This window comes from Branchiostoma floridae, unplaced genomic scaffold (genome assembly GCF_000003815.2).
Source record: "Branchiostoma floridae strain S238N-H82 unplaced genomic scaffold, Bfl_VNyyK Sc7u5tJ_1439, whole genome shotgun sequence".
Lineage (NCBI taxonomy): Eukaryota > Metazoa > Chordata > Leptocardii > Amphioxiformes > Branchiostomatidae > Branchiostoma > Branchiostoma floridae.
Genome location: NW_023365716.1, coordinates 8,625 through 35,068, shown reverse-complemented (window position 1 = coordinate 35,068; position 26,444 = coordinate 8,625). Strand labels below are relative to the sequence as shown.

The following is a 26,444-nucleotide window of genomic DNA, read 5'->3' as shown; positions in this document are numbered from 1 at the left end:
ACGTAACCACTATGCCGAAAGGCATGGAAGTTACCAAGAAGCTACAGTGTCAGTGAAATGTGTTTTGCACCTGACCGATGCCAGATGGTGTAAACAGTGCTATGTTATATATTTGCGTGTCCACTATTCTATTACACCATTGCACAGTCTGACCCTAGGGTCCACCGCTAATGGTTATTCTAATAAAGTTTCAAAGTTTCAAAGTTTCTGGCACAACGATAATGTCAAAAACCTCTGGAGGCGCATGTATATATAGATTGTTATGTTTCTGTTTGTATTGGTCTCTTGTATGTATTCTGTTTTTACTATGAGTCAATTCGTGCCTGTGTTAAAAAAAAAAAGAAATACTATGTTGCTCAGATGTTGTATCCCCTAATTAATACATATCCAAATCTTTTTACTGGAAAAAACAATTGTGGAACTAAAACGGGTAAAAAAAAAAGTTTCACAGAAGACTTTCTTATGCAAAGTTTGCGCCTTTTTCTGCTTTGTAACATAATCAATAAAAATTATGTTTTTCTCATACTTGTTTTTTTTTAATAATCATTTTAGAGATGGAGGAGTTCTCATTTGTGCCTTCCGTTAAAGAGCTTCATGCGGAACGAGCTGCGAACGAGACGCACATCAAAGAGGAGCCGACAGGAGACACTGGATGGCAACAGGATGGACAAGAGAACGTGCTGTGCCAGGAAACGTACAACTACCAACCAACCGGACAATCTTGGAGCGAGACTTACAACAGTTGGGAGCAGACAACTGACATGGGTCGGCAGCAGGACGAGGAAAGGGACGCTCCAAACGACGAAACTTGCGGTGTAAAAACGGAAATGGAAGAGTTCAGCTGTGAGCTTTCTTCTGCAGAACTGGGTGCTGGGCATCCTGGGAAGGAGATGGACTGTACAGAACATCCTGGGAAGGAGAGTGACAGCAGGGAGACCCAGACAACAGACATGGGCCTGCAGCAGGAAACGTGTGATGTGAACTTTCCCCAACCAGACAACACATCAACCTCACAGGTACAGGACAGCAAAGGCTATACGGGAAGGCATGTGGTTAAACACACCGGTGAGAAACCCTACATGTGTGGGGAGTGTGGGTACAGGACAGAAAGAAAGTCTAACTTATCCCAACATACTAGGACCCATACAGGAGAAAAACCCTACAAGTGTGATCAGTGTGACTATTCTGCTGCACGGAAGTCGTCTTTGGATAAACATCTACAAATACACAGTGGTGAGAAACCCTACATGTGTGGGGAGTGTGGGTACAGGACATCTCAAAAGTCTTACTTATCCAGACACATGAGAACCCACACAGGAGGGAAACCTTACAAGTGTGATCAGTGTGACTATTCTGCAGCACAAAAACCCCACTTGGATCGACACCTAAGAAAACACAGTGGTGAGAAACCCTACATGTGTGGGGAGTGTGGGTACAGGACATCTCAAAAGTCTTACTTATCCAGACACATGAGAACCCACACAGGAGAAAAACCCTACAAGTGTGACCAGTGCGACTATTCTGCTGCACACAAATCCCACCTCGACCGACACCTAAGAAAACACACCGGTGAGAAACCCTACATGTGTGGGGAGTGTGGGTACAGGGCAACTCTAAAATCTCTCTTATCCAAACACATGACAACCCACACAGGAGAGAAATCTTACAAGTGTGACCAGTGTGACTATTTTGCAGCACGGAAATCCAATTTGGACCGACATCTAAGAACACATACTGGTGAGAAACCCTACATGTGTGGCGAATGTGGGTACAGGGCAGCTCAAATGTCTGACTTGTCCAAACACATGAGAACCCACACAGGAGAAAAACCCTACAAGTGTGACCAGTGTGACTATTCTGCTGCAGACCAATCATGGTTGGTCAAACATAAAAGAAAACACACCGGTGAGAAGCCCTACATGTGTGACGAGTGTGGGTACAGGTCGGATAGAAAGCCCACCTTAGCCCAACACATCAGAACTCACACAGGAGAAAAACCCTACAAGTGCGATCAGTGCGACTATTCGGCAGCAGTGAAACATCATCTGATCGACCATCAAACAAGACATTCCGGTGAGAAACCCTACATGTGTGGGGAGTGTGGGTACAGAGCGGCTCAAAGAGCTACCTTATCCAATCACATGAAAACCCATACACTATGGAGAAAAACGCCACAAGTGTGACCAGAGTGACTATGCTGTTACAAATAAATCCTCCTTAAACCGACATGTGAGAAAGCACAGTAAACAGACCTAGACTTGAGGAGTGTGTGGGAACAAGTCAACTCAAATGTCTAAAACCTACTATATAAGAACCCACAGAGGAGTGTTATCACTCAAACTACTTTGCAGGGAGGAAAATTTCATATTTCTACTTTTCATATACCAAAGAAATAAGAAACAAACTAAATCCACAAGTGTGACAAATTTACAGCGTACCCACTTACAGATTTACCAACCTACATAGTGTGACAAATGTACAGCAAACAGCTATACCAACCTGCACAATTCCTTGACCTCCAGGTCATGGGGAGGGGGGATCTTTTTTAAAAGTAAGAGCTCATACAGGCGACAGATATAGAAGTTTACTTTGAACTGCAGCTAGGTGTCGCTGCTAACAGTGCAGTCCCAAACGTAAAGTACTGCCACATATATAGATATAGTCACACCTAAAACTCTAAGATAGTAGCCATGATAGATGTGCTCCTGTTTTTTGTGTTGGCCGCTTATTTGTTTATAAGATTTATGTAAGAAAGCCTTTTTGAAGTCGCAATGTAAGAATAATATAGATGTAGGTTTAAGACTTCAGATAGTTTGATACGATTTTTAATCCAATGTCGATATTGATTTGAATACCGGAACATTTTTAACATTGCAATTGGTTTATTTGCTTTAGTCTACTTTATTTGATAAAACGATCTAACATTTCCAATTATATTATTTATATGCACCGATGTGTATGCTACGTGTATACATGTTTTTATTCGTAGGGTTTAAGCTTATAGCAATATAGCTGATACTGACATGTGTAAAAGCTTAGCAAAATTTTGGCAGAGCTAATTCAAAATAAAGTAAGCAAAGACAGTAATTGTGTGTTGGTTCATATCTTATCAGGGCGTAATTTTGACAGAAGAAATAACATAATTTTCGGAAAAAATGTTAACCAAGCCAAATGTCAGGTGTTGATATGAAGAGCAATAGCATCCTTGTACTAAGTTTTCAAGAAATCCTGCGCATATCGGATTTCACCTGACTTGGACTAACCGTCAAAACCTGACAATCTGAGACGTAAAAATTGTGGTAGAACATTTGTTTTCTTTACTAGGAGATCTCCATTAGTGTTGAAATACATCCACTAGTCTTTCTGGAGTCTTCTTTCATAAAATACTTGAATTATAACCACTATTATTTCATTTATAGCGTTATTTTTGCTTGGTTTTAAACCAGGAGGTAAAGCGTTATGCGGCGATCTTTGGTTTGGCCTATTTAGCATCAGGTTTGTGACCTTTCACCTTTACCCTGTTAGTGAGAGCTGACGTCCGCCATCTTGTTTTTTTTGGCTTGACTTGCGTTTTCATGTCCTCCAAACTGAAGCGATTTTACGATTTGTAGGAGTTTTGGACACCGCTTACAACAGTAGACCTATAGGTAAGACTGCTAATTATAGTAAATACTGCCTGGTTGGTGCTTGTTGGGCGGTAAATTACAATTAGAGGTGTTTTTGCGATCGGTAGTCGATGGGGAGGGGGGCATTCAAACTAATGTGTGAAATCTAACGACAGCCAAATATCATCTTACACCTCAAATATAATGATAAATATAATGCCAGACACAACAAAATATTGCATTATTTGATAATTCAAATAATAGATTAAGTTACGATCGTTATATTCGTGCACCATAAGGTCTCATAACACAGTAATTATCCGCGACCCCCGTCCCCAAAAGTAGTTCGGGTTAAAATAGTGCATCGCGGTACTTGCAAAGGCCGTATTTATTCTTCCGTGCACGACAGCGAGGTGGAATCTGTGGTGAATAGTAGAGGAATACATCGGCGTTCATACTGTATAAGTTGGATTACGTCGCTTTTTCGGCCGGCGGGAATTTGCGCCTTGATATGTTACCGGCACTTCCTGTTCGCCGCCTGCAGTTCCATGACCTCCGCTGGGGGTCAAATCAAAGTGTCTGTTATAGAAAAACGAGCCGGCAAATCTATGCTCATCTTCAGATATTTTGTAGCTTGTACCCTCAACTTCAACATACTAAATTCTTGTGAATTGTATCTGCACCCTACTATAGGTTTTGAGTCGTCGAACCACCTCACTTTGGGGTCCTTAACCATGTAAATCCCTATACCCGAAAAACTGTGTTCTGAGACCATAATGCGAAACTTTTCCTAGTAGTGACATGCCCACCATTTTTGGTGAGCAGCTACAGATATACATATATAGTATATATGGAAGTCAACTCCGTTTTGTGTGCAGTCATTATTTTCGCATAATCATGAAGATGCCAAGAAGCTACAGTGCCAGTGATGTGTATTTTCCACCTGACCGATGCCAGATGGCATAAACGAGTCCACTGTACTCTTCTATTACACCATTGTACAATTTCATATTTGTTCTATCACAATTAAAGTCCAAAATCTCTGGAGGCGCATGTATATATAGATTGTTATGTTTCTATGTGTCTGCATTGTTGTGTTGAATAAATGTATTCTGTTTTTACTATGAGTCAATTCGTGCCTGTGTTGAATAAGGAAATACTATGTTGTTCTATCCCCTAATTGATACATATCCAGATCTTGTTACTGGAAAAACAATTCAGGAGCTAAGTAAAACGGACTTTCTTATGTAAAGTTTGCGCCTTTTTCTGCATTATAAAATGTTTAAATAAAAATTATGTGTTTTTCTCATACTTGTTTTCTTATCATCATTTTAGTGATGGCGGGGTTCATGTGTCTGCCACCTAGTAAAGAGCTTCATGCGGAACAAACTGCGAGCGAGACGCACATCAAAGAAGAGGAGACAGGAGACACTGGATGGCAACAGGATGGACAAGAGAACGTGCTGTGCAAGGAAACATACAACTACCAACCAACTGGACAATCTTGGAGCGAGACTTACAACAGTTGGGAGCAGACAACTGACACGGGACGGCAGCAGGACGAGGAAAGGGACGTTCTAAACGACGAAACGTGCGGTGTAAAAGCGGAAATGGAAGAGTCCAGCTGTGAGCTTTCTTCTGGAGAACTGTGTACTGGGCATCCTGTGAATTAGATGGGCCATTCTGGGAAGACGCCATTCCGTACAGAACACCCTGGGAAGGAGAGTGACAGCAGGGATACCCAGATAACAGACATGGACCTGCAGCAGGAAACGTGTGATGTGAACTTTCCCCAACCTGACAATACATCAACAAAACACACCGGTGAGAAACCCTACATGTGTGGCGAGTGCGGGTATAGGGCGACAAAAATGTTTGAGTTAGCAAGGCATATGAGAACTCATACAGGAGAAAAACCTTACAAGTGTGACCAGTGCGACTATTCTGCTGCACAAAAAGCCAACTTGGACCAGCACATAGCAGCAAAACACAGTGAGAGACCCTACATATGTGGGAAGTGTGGGTTCAGAACTGCTTATAAGGACCATTTATCCCAACACATGAGAACACATACAGGAGAAAAGCCGTACAAGTGTGACCAGTGTGACTATTCTGCAGCCCAGAAATCTGCTTTGTACAAACATCAGGAGAAACACACAGGCGGAGGGCGCTACGTGTGTGACGTGTGCGGGTACAGGACACCCGATAAGTCTGGTTTTTCCCGACATATGAGAACCCACACAGGAGAAAGACCTTACAAGTGCGACCACTGTGACTTTTCTTCAGCGCGGAAAGATTATTTGAAGAAACATGTAGCAAACCACACCGGTGACAAACCCTTCATGTGTGTAGAGTGTGGGTACAGAGCCTATACTAGGTCTGTCTTATCCGTACATATGAGAAAGCATTCAGGGGAAAACCCCTTCAAGTGTGACCTGTGTGACTATTCTGCAGCACGGAAACTCACTTTGGAACAACATGTAATGAAACACACCGGTGAAAAACCCTACATGTGTGACCAGTGTGGGTACAGGACAGCTTTCAAGTCATATTTATCCCAACATATTAGAACCCATACAGGAGAAAAACCGTATAAGTGTGACCAGTGTGACTATTCTGCAGCGCACAGATCTGCTTTGCACAGACATCTAGCAAAACACACAGACGGAGGGCGCTACATGTGTGACGTGTGCGGGTACAGGACACCTAATAAGTCCTGCTTATCCCGACATATGAGAACCCACACAGAGGAAAAACCCTACATGTGTGGGGAGTGTGGGTACAGGTCAGCGAAAAAGTCCGACCTATCAAAACACATGAGAAACCACACAGGAGAAAAACCTTACAGGTGTGACCAGTGTGACTTTTCTGCTATAGATAAATCCAAGTTGAAACAACATCAAGTAAAACATACTAGCGAGAAACCTTACATGTGTGGGGGGTGTGGTTAGGGGACAGCTTATAGGTCTCACCTATCCAGACATATGAGAACCCACTCAGGGGAAAAAACCTACAAGTGTGACCAGTGTGACTATTTTGCAGCAGAAAAGTATCATTTGATCGATCATCAAACAAAACATACCGGTGAGAAACCCTACTTGTGTGAGAAGTGTGGGTACAGGGCGGCTCAAAGATCTACCTTATCCCGCCACATGAAAACACATACAGGAGAAAAACGCTACAAGTGTGACTAGTTTGACTATTCTGACTAATCCTCTTTTAATCAACGATGTAAGAAAGCACACCGGTAAAAGACCTAAATGTGAGGAGTGTGCGGGAACACAACTCAAATTTCTGTACAGCAAGTATAGAAGAAACCACAGTATTTTAACTTATCAATCAGCTTGACTACTCCGTTGCTACGAAATCTCACCGGCTTAATCTCCTTTTCAGAAGACATACGAAATACCCGAGAAGAGCTCTGTGGTAAGGAATTCTACATGAGAGGCAGACATGTCCCAGTGAGCTTGTGGATATTATAGCATATGTGCTAAATTGGACCGATGTAGATTATGTATGGTTTCAGTGTTTTGGTGTTACTACTTACTACTTTAATTTTACTTGTTCTTAATAAAGTAAGGACATATTCTTTATGAATGTTGACGATCATAGGAGTATTGTATCTAAACATGTTTTAAAATCATTATATTAATCTGCTTTAGACAAGTCTTTTCTATTGGAAATCCTTATGTCTGAAATTATCGATATCAGCATATGGAGTATAGTAGATCATGTATGTGAATGAGCTTTTTGATGTTTGTATGATGTATTTAATGCTTTTATGTTTAGGTTGGTATGTGTAAGTTTGATATTGTATATGTAAACATTGTCATTGCAAGTTCTGATGTTTTTGTGAGTTTGTTAGTGCTTTGATTGTGGTATCTTTATGTATATGTGATGTGTTTATACTTGTGATTTCTTGTCTTGTATTTTTATATTTGTCTTTTTGTTGCGAATGGGAATGTTTGAGTAATATTTCTGTAAATTTGTGATAATGTGTAAAATTGAAACCAGGGAAGGAAAACCCTGCACAGAAACCCAGGGATGACACCCCTGCACAGAAGTCCTAGGGAAGAAACCCTAGCACAAAAAATCCAGGGGGGGTAAAACACCCCTGTAAAAAAAGTCCTAGGGAGCAAACCCTAGCCAAAAAAAGCCAGTGGGAATGGCCCCTGCAACAATATGTAAATGTGTTATAGTATATAGTACTGCATATGTCTAGATGATGGAGTAGATAGTAAGACACTAGTGTGTAAAATATGGTAAGGGAATGCTCGTGTAAATATTCTATAATGATTGTGTTTAGTTTTAAGTGATTATCTTTGAATGTTTTGTAATTTATAACTTGTGAATAAAATGTGAGGAAAAAAAATATGGAGTATAGTATCCATGCAGTTATATGACTTGCTTACTTTAACAGAAGCATTATGTTCACACGTCTTCTCTGTTTTAGTAGCTTATAGCAACACATATCACATAGAAATGGTTGAGAACTGCTTGTAGTTTGTAGAGATTTTTCAAATTATATCCTATTAAAATGTTTGAAACTTGACGTAACTTTGTTAACACCTTTCACTTTAAAATGGTTGTTGGCAAAACTTATGATTTGGTGTTGGTTTGAATTATCTGATATTTGTAGACGAGAGTGTGGAGAAGGAAATGCACACCCCTCCTTCACTTTAAAAAGTCACGTGCAGGCCAGGCAGACGGGTCACCTAATTATACCACGCTCTGTCTGCCTACCATTGTGCATTTAGAAGTAAAGGTTGGAGTGATTGTTTTTTTACATAACTGACCGCACAGTTCTGGTGCTAACATGCTATGTTTGAACTGTCCATGGTGCATGGCAGCTTGTTGAATTAAAAACCGTTCTACTCAAAGCGCCAAGGAAGCTCCATTATTTAACAATGGACAGATTATTTGAAAGTATGTATTAGATATGGTATTCTTTTTGTCTTGGTGTACATATTGACTCATATATTGCCATCATGGGAGATTTTTTATTTTATTTTCTATCTCATTATTGCTGTTAATGAAATCAGGTTAGGGCCGAGCAGTCATAAAAGAGGCATGAAAAATTAAAAAAAAAAGAATCGAAAATTATGTATAAGGGAAATCTTAGGAAAAAACATGGCCCCGGACTGAATTTAACCTCTAAATTGAAATGTGATAAATACTAGTATGTTGCAAAGGTCACAGTCAGGACGTTCTGTTAGGAAAACATAGTCACTGGACGGAATATAAACTGATGAATATATGTCATCAACATATGTATTTATAAGCAACAAACAAGACAAACGTCTGCACGAGTTTAATTCAATTTTTGCTGTAGAAACATGGACATACCTACTAACATGTAGCCAGACATAAAACGTATTATCTGGGTAATCAGGGTAGCAAAGTTACGTTTGACCCTCATCACGTTCACCTGTGACCTCATGACACGACAGCAGAACAAAGCTGCCAGAGTACTCGTTTTACGTGAGAGGAAAAACCATCATAGGGAGCAGGTAAGACTTACAAACGTGAATCAAAGTATTCTGGTAACATGCGAAGGAGTTTAACGTCATTTTGGTGGGAAAAGAATCACCGTAACGCTTTTGATTCATAGACATTTTCCAAATGTAAATATGGTAAAATTGAAGGGGGAGGGGGGCGAACCAAAATGCGTGCGACCTAACGTAAGACTGCTAAGAGGTTTGTTTTCGACTCTTTCCTAACGGGTTTGCCGTCTCTCGGTGTACCATTTCAGTCCTGTGTTGTTTGATATGGTGGAAAATCAAGCGGTACCAAGAACTTTTAGAGACACGACGTGTAAATTTTCCATTTCCCTGTATACCATACTATTATAAAGTATTAGGTAACTTCTCATACGTACAAGCAGTAGATGCCAACGACGTTTTTTTTTTTCAATTGTATGACTCACTTTGGAGAAAGGAGTTTTGTGGGAGGAATGTTGGATTCTTTCACAAGTAATATATTCATGCTGTTCCAGGTTGCAGCGTCCCTCCCCTGCGTCCAGAGAGAAGCTAGCCTCTGATTCGGCACCCAGGTATGTGGTTTCATAAGGTTCCGGTTCATAATAAAATTCCATATATAAACATGTCATTTATCTTTGAAAAACTAGTCTATCACCATATAATATAATTGATATTAAGTAGACCAACATTGTCCGAAGGCAAAGTTTGTCAAGAGCGATTTGTAATGTTTTTTTCCCATATTTGAGAAGAAGAGAACTGTTAATGCTTGTTACAAATCTAAAAAGTTGCAGTTTGCAGGTAAAATAAAATCATAATTCTTAGTGTGTGCCACAGCTTTAGAAAGAAGTTTTGATCTATAATTTATCCCCTCCTCCCTCCTACAAGGCAGAAATGGAAGATTCCAGCTGTGAACATTCCTGGGAAGAGCAGTGTGTTGGGCATCCTGGGAAGGAGATGGAGCATTCTGGACACCCTGGGAAGGAGAGTGACAGCAGGGAGACCCAGACAACAGACATGGGCCTGCAGCAGGAAACGTGTGATGTGAACTTTCCCCAACCTGACAACACATCAACCTCACAGGTACAGGAAAGTAAATGTGATATGGGAAGGCGTGTGGTTGAACACACTGGTGAGAAACCCTACATGTGTGGGGAGTGTGGATACAGGGCGACAAAAAAGTCTCATCTAACCGAACATTTGAGAATTCATACGGGAGAGAAACCCCATATGTGTGGGGAGTGTGGGTACAGGGCAGCAAGAAAGTCTCACTTATCCGGACATATGAGAATCAACACAGGAGAAAAACCCTACATGTGTGACCAGTGTAACTATTCTGCTGCACATAAGCGGAGTTTGGAGCAACATGTTGCAAAACACGGTGGTGAGAAACCCTACATGTGTGGGGAGTGTGGGTACAGATCAGTTCAAAAGTATGACTTATCCATACATATGAGAACCCACACTGGAGAAAAACCCTACAAGTGTGAACAGTGTAACTATTCTGCAGCACGGAAATCTGCTTTGGACGAACATCTAACAAAACACAGTGGTGAGAAACCCTACATGTGTGGGGAGTGTGGGTACAGGGCAACTGTGAAGGCTACCTTATCCCGACACATGAAAACCCACACAGGAGAAAAACCCTACAAGTGTGACCACTGCGACTATTCTGCTGCACAGAAACAGACTTTGGACCAACATATGACCAAACACACCGGTGAGAAACCCTACATGTGTGGGGAGTGTGGGTACAGGACAGCTAGGAAATCTGACTTATCTAAACATATGAGAATCCACACAGGAGAAAAACCCTACAAGTGTGACCAGTGTGACTATTCCGCTGCACAGAAAGGTAATTTGGAAGAACATCATCAAGCAAAGCACACCGGTGAGAAGCCCTACATGTGTGAGAAATGTGGGTACAGGACAGCTCAAAGATCTCACTTATCCCGACACATGAAAACCCACGCAGGACAAAAGCTTTAAAACTGTTATCTGTGTAGCTATTTTGCAGCTGGAAATCAAAGCCGTCTATGCATTTGACGAAAATTCACCAAAAAAGTACCTAAATATCCAAATGTGGCAAATGTACAGTGTTAGACTTTGTTCTCTTGAATTCTAAAATGCCACATTGTTCCCTCTAGGAGTGGCCATGTTAACTTTGATCTGTACGTACCTGGTCTCGATAACTTCTCTGTAGTAAATAAATATACTATATTAGAGGCAGAAATGTCAAGGCAGGCAGGCCTGGTTTATAATGCCTAAGTGGGGAATCTTACTAAAGCCTGTGTAAAATGGTAATAATATAAGCGTAGGGTTTGCATCTAAGACTAAGATAGTTACAGTATTTATCTATAGTCATTTTTTTAAATCGACCATTATTTTCTTTTCGATATTCCCATTAGATGTTTGTTATATAATATTATATTATATGATAATATCTAAACGTATACAATATCGGCAGATTTGCTTATTTTGTACTAATTGATCCGAGCGAGCTCGCCGGAGTGAGTGAGTGAGTGATCCGAATGAACAATCTAACATTTGTAACAAGAAGCAAACCGTGTACTTACTATAGTCTGTTCCCCTGTATTTTTAATCCTTAACGTTATAGTTTTTGCCTTATATAGCAATATAGAATGTACTAACATGTTTGTAATTTTGTTAATGGCTTTCAAAATAAAGAAATTGTAAGGGTTTTGTGTTGGTTCATATCGTCTGATAATTTTAATTTTTAATTGCATTGTCTTTGCACTTTAAGAATTCAGTGGGGCGAGTAAAAACATAAAAAGAAACAAATATGCCGACACCCGGATCGAACCCGGGTCAGCAGATTACGAAGCAAACACGCTACCGCTATTACCAGCTATTACCACAAAAGCTCAGAGCTCCTTGGCAAGAACGGTACTTGAACCTACTGTTTAATTAGCCTTGTAAAAAAAAACTAGTGATATGTTTTATCAATGCATAATTTAGGTTCAATTTCTTTAAAAAATGTCCACCTAATTTGGAGTAAAAGTCCGCACTTGACATAATCTGTGATGTAGAAATAAATATAGATCGGCATATTTGCTCGGATCAGATCCAAAAGAGAAAAGCGTTATACGGCGATCTTTGGTTTGACCCATCGGCAAGTGTGTATCAGGTTTGGTAGCTATGACCTTTGCCCCTTCAATTTCTGAGCCGCCATTTTGTTGTGCGTTAGTCTCTTCTGCATCATCTCCTTCGATCTGACGCAATTTTTATGGAACACTGGAAGTCGTGGGGACCAGTAACCACCATAAAACTATAGGTAAGGCCTTTGATTGTCTGAAGTGCTTCCTGGTTGTTGCGTTTTAAGCTGTAAAATAGAATTTGAGATCTGTTTGCGATTGCTATTTTCACAGTGGGAGGGGGGCATGCGCACTGGAACTGAAATGTGTTGGATGCGTAAAAGCAGATCAAACCTCGAACTGTACGAGTAGCAAGTGGGGTCTCGTAGGAGGTATGTTGGATTCTTTTACAAGTAATACATTTATTCACCATCACCACTCGGAGATGCGCCTGTGGCGCAACATCGGAGACGGTTGCACACTTCCTCCTTCATTGCTCACTGTACACAGCGGCACGACAGTCACTCACAACAGCTGTGCATCGTCTCGTGGAACGTCCCCTCTCCACTACCCTCCTACTCAACGGGTCTCCGGGTCACGACGACAATACAAACAGAAGTCTTTCGATCGCTTTTCATACTTACATCTTGTCAACAAAACGGTTTTAGCTACTTCCAGTCGTTCCCCCTGTACTTTGCTATTTAGATATGCGATGTCGCCCGTGGAAGTTCCAACATTGTTTGCATATAGCCTTTCCTTCAGATGACCTCTGATCTCCGAACTTGTGAACAAACTATTTTTGTGATATGAAGCAATTATGACTTGAATTGTATATTGTAAATAAGATTGTAGACTGAATTTAGATGAACATGTTAGATATGTTGTTAGTTCTTGATTATGCCATTGTTGTGAAGCGTTATGATTTGTATTGTATATGTATGTGTGTGGTCACGATATCAGCATGCTGCCTATGTGTCCACACTGTATTGCCCTTGTTGCAATTTTAATAAATGATAAATAAATAAAATAATACATTTATGCTGTTCCAGATTGTGGCGTCCCACCCTGCATCCAGAGAGACGGTAGCCCCACATTCGAGGTCGTTGTCATTCGCAGGTATGTGGTTTGGCACTGCTTATGAATAAAATTTTATTCAAAAAACATCTCCTTTATCTTGAAAAAAAAGTCCATTGCATGTCACCACAACATGATATAATTGCCCGTATATATTAATTAGAGCAACATTTTTCAAAATCGAAGGTTAAGCGATTTGTTTGGTCGATATCTGAGAAGAAGATGACTGGCCTGAGAACTGGAAATGATGCAGGTTAAAAATCTTAAAAGTTGCAGTTTGCAGGTAAAGTCAGAACCTAATTTCTAGTGTGTGTCACAGCTTTAGCAAGAAGTTTTGATCTATACTCTATCCCTCCCCCTCCTACAGAGCAGTAATGGAAGATTCCAGCTGTGGACATTCCTTGAAAGAGCAGTGTGTTGGGCATCCTGGGAAGGAGATGGACCATTCTTTACACCCTGGGAAGGAGATTGACAGTATGGAGACCCAGACAACAGACATGGGCCTGCAGCAGGAAACGTGTGATGTGAACTTTCCCCAACCTGACAACGCATCAACCTCACGGGTACAGGAAAGAGGCAAGATGGGAAGGCATGTGGTTGAAAACACCGGTGAGAAACCCTACATGTGTGGGGAGTGTGGTTACAGATCTGTTCAGAAGTCTGACTTATCCCGACACATGAGAACGCATACAGGAGAAAAACCCTACAAGTGTGACCAGTGTGACTATTCTGCTGCACAGAAATCCACCTTGGACCAACATGTAAGAAAGCACTCCGGTGAGAACCCCTACATGTGTGGAGAATGTGGGTACAGGGCTGGAAAAAAGTCTCACCTATTCCGACATATGAGAACCCATACAGGAGAAAAACCCTACAAATGTGACCAGTGTGACTATTCTGCTGCACAGAAATGTGATTTGGACAAACATATAGCGAAACACAGTGGCGAGAAACCGTACATGTGTGGTGAATGCGGATATAGGACAGTTGAAAGGTCTACCTTGTCCCGACATATGAGAATCCATTCAGGAGAAAAACCCTACAAGTGTGACCAGTGTGACTATTCTGCAACAGAGAAATCCAGTTTGGTCAAACATATTAGAAAACACACTGGTGAGAAACCCTACATGTGTGGGGAATGTGGGTTCAGGACAGCTATGAAGTGTAACTTATCAGTACATATAAGATCCCACACAGGAGAAAAGCCCTACAAGTGTGACCAGTGTGAATATTCTGCTGCACATAAATCAACTTTGGACCAACACCTAGAAAAACACACCGGTCAGAAACCCTTTATGTGTGGGGAGTGTGGGTACAGAGCAGCTCAATGGCAACACTTATACCGTCATATGAGAACCCACACTGGAGAAAAACCCTACAAGTGTGAGCAGTGCGACTATTCTGCTGCACAGAAAGGCCATTTGGACCGACACCTAATGAAACACACCGGTGAGAAGCCTTTCATGTGTGACGAGTGTGGGTACAGGACAGCTCGCAAGTCTACCTTAATCCGACACATGAGAAGCCATTCAGGTGAAAAACCTCACAAGTGTGACCAGTGTGATTTTTCCGCAGCACAGAAACATCATTTGATCAACCATCAAACTAGACATTCCAGTGAGTAACCCTACATGTGCGGGGCCGGGGAGTGCGGGTTCAGGGCAGCTCAAAGATCTAACTTGTCCCGACATATGAGATCCCACACAGGAGAAAAACCCTTGTGACTATACTGCTGCAACGTACCAAACTCTCATTTGACCGACATTTGAGAAAGCACACAGGTGAAAAGTCGTAGATGTGCGGAGTGCGTTCATACAGGGCAAATGTCTAAATAGCCAACAAGAAGAGAACTCAAAGAGGAGAAAAAAACATTATTATTACCCGTTAAACTACTCTGTGCCTCAGAAATGGCACCTTTATCTACAATTCAAATGTTCGAAACAAACTAGATTTACAAAGGTGACAAATACAGCGTGCAGTTTTTGAGGCAAAAGCAAAGGTATTATGGCGAAAAGTCCTCCCCCCCCCCCCCCACCACCCAGAACGTTACTTGTGTTCATCTGGGCTCGATCCACAGTGTATATAATGACAATGAAGTTTATTGCATATTCATGCCCCATTGGGGCTAAATGCAGTCAGTGTGGCACAAAGGGAGTAAACGGAAAACTATACATGTACTACATACACTACAATTTACATGCTTCCTCTCTCCTCTTAAAGTATGTGTAGACGAACTTACAGAGTTTTTCCAGTATATCGTAGTTAGATGATGGCATAAGGTATTTGAACAGATCTTCCTTCGTTAGGTGCGCATATTTATAAGAGGCTGACATATCCAACAAAAGCTGGCGAGGTTTATGGCAAATGTGCCGAACCAGACCGCTTTGACCTCTAAAGTCGATGTAGGCTTTGTGTGTCTGCTTTAAGCACGATGGTATAGACATTTCCTTTTAACATGTTTTTTTTAATATAAATATTGGTGACCATAAGAATATCTAAACTTCGTTTTAGTATTATTAGTGGGTTTGGTTTATTTGGTTTCAGTCTAATATTCTTTTGATTATAAAATAACCCAATATAATTGTAATAATATGCAAATTGTGTATATTGCGCATGGACTTATTATTCTGTTCACTAGTATTCTTTGTGTTTTAGCGCATACATGCAGCAATATAGATTGTACTAACAAGTTTGAGAACTCGGCTTGATTTTGTTGAGATCTTTCAAATAAAGTCATTGCAGGCAAAGCTTATGATTTGGTGTTGTACTTTTTTTATTATATTTTGTTGCGTTATATCATCTGATATCCGTATGAAAGTTTTTCTCTGGCTCATACATAACAAAAATGTTAGCCTCCAAAACACAGGAGCAAAGGGTTATGCGGCGATCTCTGGTTTAACCTATGGTGAAGTGAGTATCAGGTTTGTGACCTCTAACCTTTTGCCTGGGCTTGCCTGGGCTAAGCTGACGTCCGCCATTTTGTTTTGCGTCTTCGACTTTGATTTCATCTCTGAAGAATTGTCGATATTTTACGGAATTCCAGACGTCGTGGAGACCGCTAATCACCATAGACCTACAGGTAAGACATGTGGTTGCCGATAGTGCTTTCCGTTGTGTTCTACCTCGGCGGTAAATTATAATTAGAAGAGTGTTTGTGGTTGGTATTTTGATGGGGAGGGGGGCTTGCACTACTATGCTCGTCACACCTGACTTTCTACCCAGTCTTCAATAACTTCAGTCCTGGTACTTAATAGATCCCGGGCGCGGATAGACACTGCGTTCTGCAACTTTGAAACTTTCTATCCCAGACAGAATTTCTGGGGATGGCCGAGTTTGAGGTCATGTATGTTTGCCATTTCTCTGTCCTTTGCCTGTATATGTGTCAGATAGTATCTATCACGTCATAGCAGTTGATCCGAACAAACTAATTTTAGTATGAATGGATTTTAGACGTGCCGACGATAAAGACGTGCCGACGATATCCAGTTTGAACTGTTTTGCTGACGATACATCGATGTACAACTCCGGACATACAGCCGAGGAAGTTGCCAGCACAACTAATGCCGATCTTTGTCTTGTTTCCGATTGGTTTTCCGACTGGGGGCTCGAACTACACCCTGATAAGTGCAAAGTTATGTGTATAAAGGCTTACCAAAGCAAGGTCCAACTACCCCCCATCTACCTAGCCGGTCAAATCCTCGAACAGGTGACTTCCTACACTCACCTAGGCGTCACCATGCACTATACACTCCGGTGGAAAGAACATGCTGAAACCGTTTCCAGTAAGTCGAAAAAGGTTCTCGGGCTCCTGAGCAAACTACAGCGGAAGCTGTCCCGAGAAGCCTTGGAGCTTGCCTATAACACTCTTGTACGCACGAAATTAGAGTACGCATCCATCCTCTTCAGCAACATTAGCGTCACTGCGAGCAAGACCATGGAGAGGGTACAGTACCATGCTGGACGCCTCGTCTCAGGAGCGATGGCACGTACCCCTCATGACAAGCTACTAGAAGAACTAGAGTGGGACAGTCTCGCAACCAGAAGAGACTACAACAGACTACTTACCATGCAAAAACTAGTGACAGGCTCCGTACCAGCCCATCTCCAGCCACTAGTCCCTACTACCAGAGAGAGCCGAAGGCGACTACACCTTCGTCTTCGGAACGACACACATCTACAAGTCCCGTACTGCCGAACCACCACGTACAAGAACAGTTTTGTCCCCTACAGCACACGACTCTGGAATAGTCTTCCCATGGAAGTAAAGGAAGCCACATCTTACAACCAGTTCAAAAAGAAGTGCAGAGATCACATTCTGTCTTCCCGTCAACACCAGAAGTTTCGTAGACTTGGAAATCGCCAGAGCAACATCCTTACTACCAGACTACGTCTTGGCTGGTGTCAGCTCAACTCTACGTTGGCTAAGTTCAACATCACAACCCGGAGCTGTGCTTGTGGTGCTACGTCCGAGACGGTTGCACACTTTCTACTTCACTGTCCTCTGCACACGGCTGCACGGCAAACCCTAGCTTCTTCAGTGCTCCAACTTGTCGGCCAGTCTCTCTCAACCGGAGTCCTCCTTAATGGTTCTCCAGGTCAAAACTCTGCTACAAACCAAAAACTCTCAGACGCTCTGCATTCATTTTTAACATCAACAAACCGATTTACAGCACCTTCCATCTGCTCCTCATAGCTTACGTAGCCTATGTGGCCTATTATGTACATATGTGTAATTTAGATTTGTTTGTTGTATCTTTGTGGGTCAGCCGTCATCAGCTTGAATAGACTGCCTAGGCTGGCCCAGTGTAATGACTTGTTGTCATTTTCAATAAATAAATAAATAAAGTATGAATGGATGTGACAAGAGGGGTCTTTTGGGGGTGCTTGTTGGATTCTTTTGCAAGTAATGGATTTATGCTGTTCCAGGTTGCAGCGTCCCTCCCAGCATCCAGAGAGAAGCTAGTGTCTGACTCGGCACCGTTGTCATACCCAGGTATGTGGTTTCTTAAGGCTCCGGTTAAAAATAAAATTTCATATATAAACATGTCATCTCTTTAAAAAGCTGATCTATCACTATATAGTAGAATCGCCCATTGATATTAAGAAGACCAACATTGTCCGAAGGGTAAGTTTGTCAAGAACGATTTGTAATGTTTTTTTTTCTCTCGATATTTTAGATGATAAGAACTGTAAATGCTTGGTAAGACATGTACAAATATGATATGCTTGGTAAGACATAGAAATCTAAAATGTTGCCGTTTCCAGGTAAACACAAAACCTAATTCTTAGTGTGTTTCACAGATTTAGCAAGAAGTTTTGATCTATAATCTATCCCCTCCCCCTCCTACAGGGTAGAAATGGAAGATTCCAGCAGTGAACATTCTTTGGAAATGCAGTGTGTTGAGCATCCTGGGAAGGAGATGGACCATTCTGGACACCCTGGGAAGGAGATGGACAGCAGGGAGACCCAGACAACAGACATGGGCCTGCAGCAGGAAACGTGTGATGTGAACTTTCCCCAACCTGACAACACATCAACCTCACAGGTACAGGAGAGCAAAGGCAATATGGGAAGGCATGTGGTTAGACGTACTGATGAGAAACCCTACATGTGTGGGGAGTGTGGGTACAGGACAGCTGTGAATGCTAACTTATCCCGACACATGAGAACCCACACTGGAGAAAGACCTTACAAGTGTGACCAGTGTGACTATTCTGCTGCACAGAAATCCACTCTGGACAATCATCTAGTAAAACACACTGGTGATAAACCCTACATGTGCGGGGAGTGCGGTTTTAGGACAACTCGGAAGTCTCACCTATCTGCACACATGAGAACCCACACAGGAGAAAGACCCTACAAGTGTGACAAGTGTGACTATTCTGCTGCTCAGAAAGGGAATTTGAATAAACATGTAGCAAAACACACTGATGAGAAACCCTACATGTGTGGGGAGTGTGGATACAGGACGGCTAGGAAGTTTGATTTATCCCAACATATGAGAACCCACACAGGAGAACAAAACTATAAATGTGACCAGTGTAACTATTCTTCATCACGAAAATCGCATTTGGAGCAACATGTAGCAAAACACACCGGTGAGAAACCCTACTTGTGTGGGGAGTGTGGGTACAGGGCGGCTAGGAAGTTTACCTTATCCGAACATATGAAAACTCATACGGGAGAAAAACCCTACAAGTGTAACCAGTGTGACTATTCTACTGCACAGAAAGGCAATTTGGACCAACATCTAATGACACACAGTGGTGAGAAACCCTACATGTGTGGGAAGTGTGGGTACAGGACAGCTCAGAAGGCTAACTTATCCAAACACATGCGAAAACACACGGGACAAAAACCCTACAAGTGTGACCAGTGTGACTATGCTGCTGCACAGAAAGGCAATTTGGACCAACATCTAATGAAACACACTGGTGAGAAACCCTACATGTGTGGGGAGTGTGGGTACAGGACAGCTCAAAGGTCCAACTTATCCCAACATTTGAGAACCCACACAGGAGAAAAACCCTACAAATGTGACCAGTGTGACTATTCTGCTGCACAGAAACAACATTTGATCGATCATCAAACAAAACATTTCGGTGAGAAACCCTACATGTGTGAGAAGTGCGGATACAGGGCGGCTCAAAGATCTACCTTATACCAACATATGAATACTCATACAGGATAAAAACCTTACAAGTGACTATTCTATTGCAAAATATCCTCCTTTAACCGACATCTAAGAACGCACACCAGTACAATGACCTAGATGTCCGGAGTGTGTGGGAACAGGGCAACTCAAATGTCTAAAAACCTAAGCATATAAGAACCCACAGAGGAGAAAAACCATGTAAGTGTTATCAGTGTAACTACTTTGCAGCTAGGAAATCTCACCGCTATCTACTTTTTTTATACAAAAAAAAAAAGAAACAAACTAAATAGTGTGACAAATGTACAGCGTTCAGATTTACTTACCTACATAGTTCCTTGACCTCCAGGCCATGCGCTCAGTAAACCTGATGCTTTTGAAAGTATAACAGCTCATACAGGCGACAGATATAGAGGTTTACTTTTAACTGCAGCTAGGTGTCGTTGCTAACAATGCAGTCCCAAACGTAAAGTACTGCCACATACATATATATATGTAACTCTATGGATGTAGGTTTTGTACTTAAGATAGTAGCCATGATAGATGTGCTCCTTTCTTTTGTGTTGACCGCTGATTTGTTAATAACATTTATGTAAGAAAGCCTTTTTAAAATCGCACTGTAAACATAATATAGATGTAGGTTTTAGCCTTGAGGTAGTTTCCATACGATGTTTGTTTTTTCATTCATTCATGTCGGTATTAATTTGAATACTGGAATATTTTGGTATATTTGCATGCTTTAGTCTACTTTATTTGATAGAAGGATCTAACATTCCCAATTATATACTTTATATGCACCGATGTGTACATGTTTTGTATTCGTAGTGTTTAAGCTTATAGCAATAAAGGTGATATTGACATGTGTAAAAGCAAAATTTTGGCAGAGCTAATTCAGAATAAAGGAAGCAAAGACTAATTGTGTGTTGGTTTATATCGTCTGATAATTCTAACTCCATTTCCTACCAGGGCGTAATTTTGACAGAAGAAATAACATAATTTTTTAAAGAAATGTTAACCAAGCCAAATGTCAGGTGTTGATATGAAGCGCAATAGCATCCTTGTACTAAGTTGTAGCAGTGTTTCAAGAAATGCTGCGCATATCGGATTTCACTTGGCTTGGACTAACCGTCAAAACCTGACAATCTGAGACGTAGAAATCCTGGTAGAACTTTTGTTTTCTTTATTAGGAGATCTCCATTAGTGTTGAAATACATCCACTAGTCTTTCTGGAGTCCTCTGTCATAAAATACTTGAATCATAACCACTACTATTTCATTTATACCGTTATTTTTGCTTGGTTCAAAACCAGGAGAGTAAAGCGTTATGCGGCGATCTGTGGTTTGACCTATTTAACATCAGGTTTGTGACCTTTCACCTTTACCCCGTTAGTGAGAGCTGACGTCCGCCATCTTGTTTTGTGGCTCGTCTTGCGTTTTTCATATCCTCCAAACTGAAGCGATTTTTACGATTTGTAGGAGTTTTGGACACCGTTTACTACAGTAGACCTACAGGTAAGACTGCTAATTATAGTGAATACTGCCTGGTTGGTGCTTGTTGGGCGGTAAATTACAATTAGAGGTGTGTTTGCGATCGGTAGTCGATGGGGAGGGGGACATTTAAACTAATGTGTGAAATCTAACGACAGCCAAATATCATTTTGCATCTCAAATATAATGCCAGACATAACAAAAAATGTAGTATTTGATTATGTAAATGATAGATTAAATAACGATCGTTATATTCGTGCACCATAATGCGAAACTTTTCCTTGTAGCGACCTGCCTACCATTTTTTGGTGCGCAGCTATGGAAGTTAATTCCGTTTTGTGTGCAGTCATTATTTTCGCATAATCATGGATAGGCCAAGAAGCTACAGTGCCAGTGAAATGTATTTTCCACCTGACCGATTCCAGATGCCGTAAAAGTGTCCACTGTCCACTCTTCTATTACACCATGGTACAATCTCATATTTGTTCTACCACAATTAACGTCAAAAATCTCTGGAAGCGCATGTGTATATAGATTGTTTTGTTTCTATGTGCCTGCATTGTTGTGTTGTATACATGTATTCAGTTTTTACTATGAGTCAGTAAGTGCCTGTATTAAAGAATTATGAACTATGTTGTTTATCCCCTATGAAATATCCAAATCTTGTTGCTGGAAACACAATTGAGGAGCTAAAACGGGTCCACTTCTTTAACTTTACACCCTTCATCTCGTTTGTAGAAGAATTTAGTGAACATATATTTTTCTTATCCTTATTTTCTTATCATCATTTTAGTGATGGCTGGGTTCATGTGTCTAGCACCTAGTAAAGAGGTTCATGCGGAACAAACTGCGAACGAGACGCTCATCAAAGAGGAGCCGACAGGAGACACTGGGTGGCAACAGGATGGACAAGAGAACGTGCTGTGCCAGGAACGAACGACACAGTGAGGATCAGGAAACATACGACTACCAACCAACCGGACATCCATGGAACGAGAATTATAGTTGGGAGCAGACAATACACACGGGACGGCAGCAGGACAAGGAAAGGGACGTTCCAAACGAAGAAAGGTTCGGTGTAAAAGCAGAAATAGAGGAGTCCGGCTGTGAGGTTTCAACTGAAGAACTGTGTACTGGGTATCCTGGGAAGGAGATGGACAATCCTGGACACCCTGGGAAGGAGAGTGACAGCAGGGAGACCCAGACAACAGACATGGGCCTGCAGCAGGAAACGTGTGATGTGAACTTTCCCCAACCTGACAACACATCAACCTCACAGGTACAAAAGACCATAGGCATTACTGGAATGTATGTGGTTGAACACACTGATGAGAAACCTTTCGTGTGTGGGGAGTGCGGGTACAGGGCAGCTTATAGGTCTCACATAACCCAACATATGAGAACCCACACAGGAGAGAAACCCTACGAGTGTCACCATTGTGACTATGCTGCAGCAGACAACACCACAACCGCCAATCATCAAAGAAAGCACACTGGTGAGAAACCCTACATGTGTGGGGAGTGCGGTTTTAGGACAACTCGGAAGTCAATATTGTCGGCACATATGAGAACCCACACAGGAGAAAAACCCTACAAGTGCGACCAGTGTGACTTTTCTGCAGCAGTGAAATGCAATCTAGACAAGCATATAGCAGCAAAACACACTGGTGAGAAACCCTACATGTGTGGGGAGTGTGGGCACAGGACGGCTCGAAAGTATGACTTATCCAGACATATGAGAATCCACACAGGAGAAAATCCCTACAAGTGCGACCAGTGTGACTATTCTTCAGCAGTGAAATGCAATCTAGACAAGCATATAGCAGCAAAACACACTGGTGAGAAACCCTACATGTGTGGGGAGTGTGGGCACAGGACAGCTCAGAAGTGCCACTTGTCAGTACATATGAGAATCCATACAGGTGAAAAACCCTTCAAGTGTGACCAGTGTGACTATTCTGCTGCAGACAAATCCACCTTTAACCGACATGTAAGAAAGCACACCAGTCAAAAGACCTAGAGGTGCAAAGTGTGCTGTAACAAGGCAACTCAAATGTCCAAAAAGCAAAACTTATAAGAACCCACAGAGGAGAAAAACCACATAAGCGTTATCAGTGTAACTACTTTGCAGCTAGCTAGGAAATCTCACCATTATTTACTTTTTATATACCAAAACAACAAACAAAAGTGTGACAAATGTACAGCAAACAGCTTTACCTACCTACGTAGTCTCTTGACCCCCAGGTCATGAGGGGGGGGGGGGTAGTCAGCTTGATCTTTTCAATATGTAAGAGTTCATACAGGCGACAGATGTAGAGGTTTACTTTGAACTGCAGCTAGGTGTCGCTGTTAACAATGCAGCCCCAAACGCAAAGTACTGCCACATACGTAACATAGATATGGTTACACCAAAAACTCTATAGACGTAGGTTTTGTACCTGAGATAGTAGCCATGATAGATGTGCTCCTGTTTTTTGTGTTGGCCGATTATTTGTTTATAACATTTATGTAAGAAAGCCTTTTTGAAATCGCACTGTACCGATGATATAGACGTAGGTTTTAGACTTGAAATAGTTTCGATACGATCTTTTCTTTCATCAAATATGCACATGTCGGTATTATGTCAACATTGGTATACTTACTTGCGCTTTCCTACTTTATTTGATAGAACGATCTAACATTTCTATTTATACGCACCGATTTGTATACTATACATGCAATAATGTTTTGTAAACATTTACTCGCATTATTTAACCTCATAGCAGTATAGATGGTACTGAGCATAATTTTGGTAAAGCTCATTCAAAATAAACTAAGTGTCAGCAAAGGCAGTAATTTGCTTTGGTGTTGGTTCATATCGTCTAACAATTCTGACTCCCTTGCCTTCGAAGCTTAAGAACTATAGACATTTCCTACTATGGCGTAATTTTAATAAAAAAATAACATAATGTCCTGAAGAAATGTAATAAGAAGGTGTTGAATTGAATCGTTGTGAAATAGCATCCGTGTGGCAGCAGTGTCTCAAGAACTAAACGTGAAATGAAGAAGAAATCCATGGTACATATCGGATTCCACCTGGCTTGGCGTGACCGTCAAAAACTAACAGAATCTGAGACGTAGAAATTGAGGTAGAACGTTTGTTTTGTTTATTGAGGAATTTACATTAGGCCACAGCAAGTAAATTTTATGGAGGACATCAGCGCACGCATTAATTTTCGCCTGATTTCAGAATTTTTTTTCTTCTGCAGGGATAGTCAAGGTGACGATAAAGTACCAAAATGAGCAAATATATTGTGTTGTCGCCTAATAATTGTACTTGTAGAAGTGACACTTGCGAGGTACCCGGGACTGTGGTTGTAGAAATGAAACTTATTGAATAGTTGTAAAATTGACACCAATATGGAACTTTATGGTGCCTATTTTTGAAATGTAGCCATCTTGTTTTTTTTTCACCCATCTCGTTTGTTTTTCGCCCTATCGCACTATTTTTGCAGTCTGCAGAGGATGTCATCCATAAAATTTACTTGCTGTGGCCTTAGTCTTGAAATACATACACTACTCTTTTCGGAGTCCTTTTACATAAGATACATCAAGGATATAACGTCCTTGGCTACATGAATTATAACCACTACTATTTCATTTATAACGTTATTTTTGCTAGGTTCACAACCAGAAGTGTAAAGCGTTATGCGCCGATCTGTGGTTTGGCCTATTAAGTATCAGGTTTCTGACCTCTCACCTTTACCCCGTTTGTGAACTGACGTCCGCCATTTTGTTTTGCGTCACGTCTTGCGTTTTTCAAATCCTCCAAACTGACGCAATTTTTACGGATTTGTAGGAGTTTTGGAGACCGCTTTCTACCGTAGACCTACAGGTAAGACATGTGATTGTCGTTAAAGCTGCCTGATTTGGGCTTATTCACCGGTAAATTAGAATTAGAATCCTGTTTGCGATCTGTAGTTGATGGTCTTGTGTGTGTGTGTGTGTGAGGGGGGGGGGGGGGGTAAATCTCAAGTACTATTTGGTATATCTCTAGTATTTGGTATTGGTCAAGGAACACATAAACCCCAAGCTTCCTACTCCATGTGTATCTTCATTGTAGTCTGAGCTAGTTCTAGTTCTGTTCTACATCTGCTCACGGGTTAGTCCAATCTACCCACGGGGGTGTAGTCTCCACTTTGAACCGTGCTGAATACATCAGTAGAGAATCTTCTCTTCAAAACAGATAGGCGGAGACAGTGATGACTGGAAGATATATACGTCAGGTTTGATACTGTATGAGTTTGATTACGAATTTACACCTGAATACTGCTGTATGTTTTCTGAACGTCATAATAGGGTAGAGACTACTAAATGAATCTCCATACATGGTTAAACCACCCAAAACAATCACTTGCTAACACATTTCAAACCTCAGGTCTTTACCCCCACTGCAGTTGGATTTGTCAGGTTTGTTTTGGTTAAAAAGGCCCGAGTTGAAACTCTGCTGTTTCAACGAGCTACAGTCAAATGAGGGTCATGATGTCAGGATTTCACCCCGTCTCCTAATGGATCAGTCCACTATGGAGGTCGAACATGGAGGTCGATTACAGGTCAAAGTATGACAAAGGTCACAATTTTCGGCAAGATTTTAAAAATATACATGCTTCGCTCTCTCTTGCAGAAACCTACATTTTTATGATCAAAATTTGCCAAGGAAAAAATGTTTTGCGCAAATCCGGAAATATACTGGCTCCCCAATACCATAAGAATGGTGCAGAAATCGCGAACAGTGTTATGTCCTCTAGGAAATATTACTTCTTACTGGGAAAAAATATTGATCTCCCAAACACTGCAGTTTGTTTAGTAGAATTCTCCATGTAAATTCTTGGCGATTTTTCCATTTTTTTTAACTGATTAAGGAGGTAAATGAATTGGTCTTACTCTTTCCTATATTATCATCTTTTCAGAGATGGCGGAATTCACTTGTGTGCCTCCCGTTAAAGAGCTTCATGCGGAACAAACTGCGAACGAGACGCACATCAAAGAGGAGGAGACAGGAGACACTGGATGC

At 41.3% G+C, this 26,444-nt stretch overlaps 6 protein-coding genes across 7 annotated transcripts in view; 5 read left to right on the top strand and 1 right to left on the bottom strand.

The window, feature by feature from the left end:
- Positions 1-2,326, top strand: part of LOC118407610 (zinc finger protein 25-like) — an 865,280-nt gene extending 862,954 nt beyond the window's left edge. Inside the window, exons 2-3 of the mRNA XM_035808110.1 lie at positions 553-1,905; positions 1,990-2,326. Coding sequence (XP_035664003.1) covers positions 555-1,905; positions 1,990-2,183 — 1,545 coding nt within the window. The 5' untranslated portion in view covers positions 553-554 and the 3' untranslated portion in view covers positions 2,184-2,326. The remainder of the gene's footprint in view (positions 1-552; positions 1,906-1,989) is intronic.
- Positions 1-11,285, top strand: part of LOC118407669 (gastrula zinc finger protein XlCGF57.1-like) — a 19,652-nt gene extending 8,367 nt beyond the window's left edge. The window contains exons 2-3 of the mRNA XM_035808185.1: positions 9,971-10,466; positions 11,230-11,285. Coding sequence (XP_035664078.1) covers positions 9,977-10,466; positions 11,230-11,285 — 546 coding nt within the window. The 5' untranslated portion in view covers positions 9,971-9,976. The remainder of the gene's footprint in view (positions 1-9,970; positions 10,467-11,229) is intronic.
- LOC118407668 (tropomyosin-1-like) overlaps positions 1-26,444 on the bottom strand; it is a 1,169,601-nt gene that overhangs the window by 1,135,625 nt on the left and 7,532 nt on the right. The window lies entirely within an intron of this gene.
- Positions 3,550-7,010, top strand: LOC118407618 (zinc finger protein 845-like). Its single transcript, XM_035808122.1, has 2 exons — positions 3,550-3,647; positions 4,941-7,010. The coding sequence occupies exon 2, from the start codon at positions 5,279-5,281 to the stop codon at positions 6,554-6,556; it is 1,278 nt and encodes a 425-aa protein (XP_035664015.1). The 5' UTR covers positions 3,550-3,647; positions 4,941-5,278; the 3' UTR covers positions 6,557-7,010.
- LOC118407638 (oocyte zinc finger protein XlCOF6.1-like) lies at positions 12,440-15,249 on the top strand. Its single transcript, XM_035808146.1, has 3 exons — positions 12,440-12,569; positions 13,227-13,293; positions 13,619-15,249. Exon 3 carries the CDS (start codon positions 13,626-13,628, stop codon positions 14,874-14,876), a length of 1,251 nt encoding a protein of 416 aa, XP_035664039.1. The 5' UTR covers positions 12,440-12,569; positions 13,227-13,293; positions 13,619-13,625; the 3' UTR covers positions 14,877-15,249.
- Positions 15,301-20,820, top strand: LOC118407615 (gastrula zinc finger protein XlCGF57.1-like). 2 transcript variants are annotated; one of them, XM_035808117.1, is made up of 3 exons: positions 15,301-16,330; positions 18,178-18,244; positions 18,602-20,820. In XM_035808117.1, exon 3 carries the CDS (start codon positions 18,609-18,611, stop codon positions 19,941-19,943), a length of 1,335 nt encoding a protein of 444 aa, XP_035664010.1. In that variant the 5' UTR covers positions 15,301-16,330; positions 18,178-18,244; positions 18,602-18,608; the 3' UTR covers positions 19,944-20,820. The 2 variants fall into 2 exon arrangements, with proteins under 2 accessions (XP_035664010.1, XP_035664011.1); XM_035808118.1 differs by lacking the exon at positions 18,178-18,244.

Coding starts and splice junctions, on each gene's coding strand:
- LOC118407615 (XM_035808118.1), top strand. CDS start 18,609: ATGGAAGATTCCAGCAGTGAACATTCTTTGGAAATGCAGTGTGTTGAG.
- LOC118407618 (XM_035808122.1), top strand. CDS start 5,279: ATGGGCCATTCTGGGAAGACGCCATTCCGTACAGAACACCCTGGGAAG.
- LOC118407638 (XM_035808146.1), top strand. CDS start 13,626: ATGGAAGATTCCAGCTGTGGACATTCCTTGAAAGAGCAGTGTGTTGGG.